The following is a 2,573-nucleotide window of genomic DNA, read 5'->3' as shown; positions in this document are numbered from 1 at the left end:
ATAGATAGATAGATAGATAGATAGATAGATAGATAGATAGATAGATAGATAGATAAATAGATAGATAGACCATCATCATTGCCTTTCTCGCCCTGCAGGTATAGATGTAGACATATATATTGTATGAACACAAACATACACGTATACAAACAGTTCAAAGCTTAAAGAAGAAAATAGAATGCCCGACCCACGCCAAAAACAAAAACAACTACAACTACAACATCAACAACGACAACAACAACAACAACAAAAACAACAACAACAACAGCAGCAACAACAACAACAACAGCAATAGCAAAAACAACAACAAGAACAACAACAACAACAACAGCAACAACAACAACAACAACAGCAACAACAACAACAACAGCAATAGCAAAAACAACAACAACAACAAGAACAACAACAACAACAACAACAACAAGGAAAGGCCGTCGTCCCCCTACCTGTGGAGCGGAAGCTCTACCTCCTGCTGTTGAGAGCGCCGTCTGTGAGGGTGGGCGGGGCTGGACACCTGCTGACCACTGTCCGAGAGAGCCAGGCTGTGTAGGCTGCTGTACAGGTCAATACTGCTGGCGTGCAGCGCGCTCTCGTGTAGGGTCAGTCTTTGCGAGGAGCCCAGGGACCCTACAGGCTGGTCAAGCGACATCTTCAGGGAGTGGGGTAGATTGTTATTGTTTGCTCTGGAGGATTCCGACTCGGATCTCAAGCGGCTGGTGGATGATGCTATTATGTTTCGAGTAGAGGGTAACAAGGGGCCGTTGTGTGAATGCGTCTTATGTGACCTAGACTCGTGAGACTGTTCATTGTGTGCCAGTTCGTGTGTTTGGCCGTTTATAGTAAGCTTACCGTTTTTCTGATGCCCCGCGTCTGTTCTCTCATAAGATAAGCCGTTTTCTATAGTATGTTTGCCGTTCTCCGCGTTGTTTTGAGTTGTCAGAGAGAGGACATCCGTTTTGTTCGGCAGAGATCCGAACTGACGACTGTGTATTGAGGAGCTGAGCTGTCTATCTAAAAGGTTGTCTGTGTGGGAGTTGAGGCAAAGAACGCCCTTCACATCGTTTTCGTTGACATCATCAAACATACCACTTTCGAGAACAGCATCACTGCTCTCATCAAGACGACCGTTAAGAAGGGGAAGATCCGTCCTCTCTACATCACGGCTATCGCATTCTTTAATAGAACATACAACAAAATTCTCGTCTAGAGGGATCTTCTCAAGAATATCCTCCTCATCTATTACAGCCACCGTCTCTTCTTCGTTTTTAGACAAGCTTTCTGCGAAGTAGTAGTCACTTGGTGGCGTGATTAAAGCAACAAACGTGGCTTGCTGTAGGCTGAAGCAAGCCAGAAGGAGCAGCGCGCCTCTCAGCCCGTACTCCTCCACCAGGTATCGAGTGATGATTGGGAAGACGATACCGCCGGCGCTGGTCCCGCACGTAGAGATGACGGTGGCGATAGGACGCTTCTTGTCAAAGTACTGGCTCAGGATGACCAGGACTGGACAGTACAACAGGGCGTGGCCGCAGCCTGTCAACGTGAAATGTTGAATAGTAGAACTCGGTTACAGCGGTGCTGAACTCGATTACAACGACATGAACGTAGGCTTGTAGAATGTGAATGTGATAAGATAAAATAACATAACATAAGACAAGATACGATAAGGTAAGACAGGATAAGATAAGATAAGATAAGATAAGATAAGATAAGATAAGATAAGATAAGATAAGATAAAGGTAAGATCAGATAAGATAAGATAAGATAAGATAAAATAAATAAATTACATTTCATTGATTTCCATGGAGAAACATGAGTTACACTAGCAATTAATATACATACATAAATGCACAATCAAACACACAAATATGCACATAAAAAATAAAACACACGATATCGCACCAATGCACAACAATTTCTCAAACATGCCATTGCTGGTCGTCCCAGTGCATTGCCCTGCTTTTTTCCAGCTAGGGCTATCGTGTCCATAACATAACAAATCATAACATAACAAAAAATAACTTAACATAAAATAATATCAGTTAAGATAACATTATTATTGTTCCTTTTTTGGGGTTGTTTTTGCTGTTGTTGTTTTTTGTTGTTATTGTTGTTGCTGTTGTTGTTGTTGTTGCTGCTGCTATTGTTGTTGTTGTTGTTGCCGTTGTTTCTGTTATTATTATTGTTGCTGTTGTTGTTGTTGTTGTTGTTGTTATTGCTGTTGTTGTTGCTGTTTCTGTTGTTGATGATGTTGTTATTGTTACTACTGTTTGCTGATGTTGTTGTTGCTGTTGTTGTTGTTGCTATTGTTGCTGTTGTTGTTGCTACTGTTTGCTGGTGTTGTTGTTGCTGTTGTTGCTGTTGTGGTTGTTGCTGCTGTTATTTATCAGCTGTTATGCTATCTGGTGAAGTCTACTGACCGTAGAGGAGTCCCTGAGTGGCGATGAGATGTGACGCCTCTGTGGCCAGACTACTCAGGGACATGCCCAGAAACTGTAGCACACTGCCCACCAGGCACACGTTCCGGACTGATGTACGCTTCAGCACTACGTTCATCACCAGTAGGCTGCTGTACA

General features: G+C 42.9%; 1 protein-coding gene across 1 annotated transcript in view; it reads right to left on the bottom strand.

Moving 5' to 3' along the window:
- The window catches only part of LOC101856994, a gene marked incomplete at its 5' end in the record, with an annotated part of 10,727 nt that extends 8,164 nt beyond the window's left edge, over positions 1-2,563 (bottom strand). Inside the window, 2 exon segments of the mRNA XM_035969510.1 lie at positions 447-1,530; positions 2,418-2,563. Coding sequence (XP_035825403.1) covers positions 447-1,530; positions 2,418-2,563 — 1,230 coding nt within the window.
- Positions 2,564-2,573: the final 10 nt, after the last annotated feature.

The sequence above is a fragment of the Aplysia californica genome, unplaced genomic scaffold, assembly GCF_000002075.1.
Source record: "Aplysia californica isolate F4 #8 unplaced genomic scaffold, AplCal3.0 scaffold00007, whole genome shotgun sequence".
NCBI lineage: Eukaryota > Metazoa > Mollusca > Gastropoda > Aplysiida > Aplysiidae > Aplysia > Aplysia californica.
Note: the sequence above shows the minus strand (reverse complement) of the source record. Positions and strands in the feature narration are given on the sequence as shown.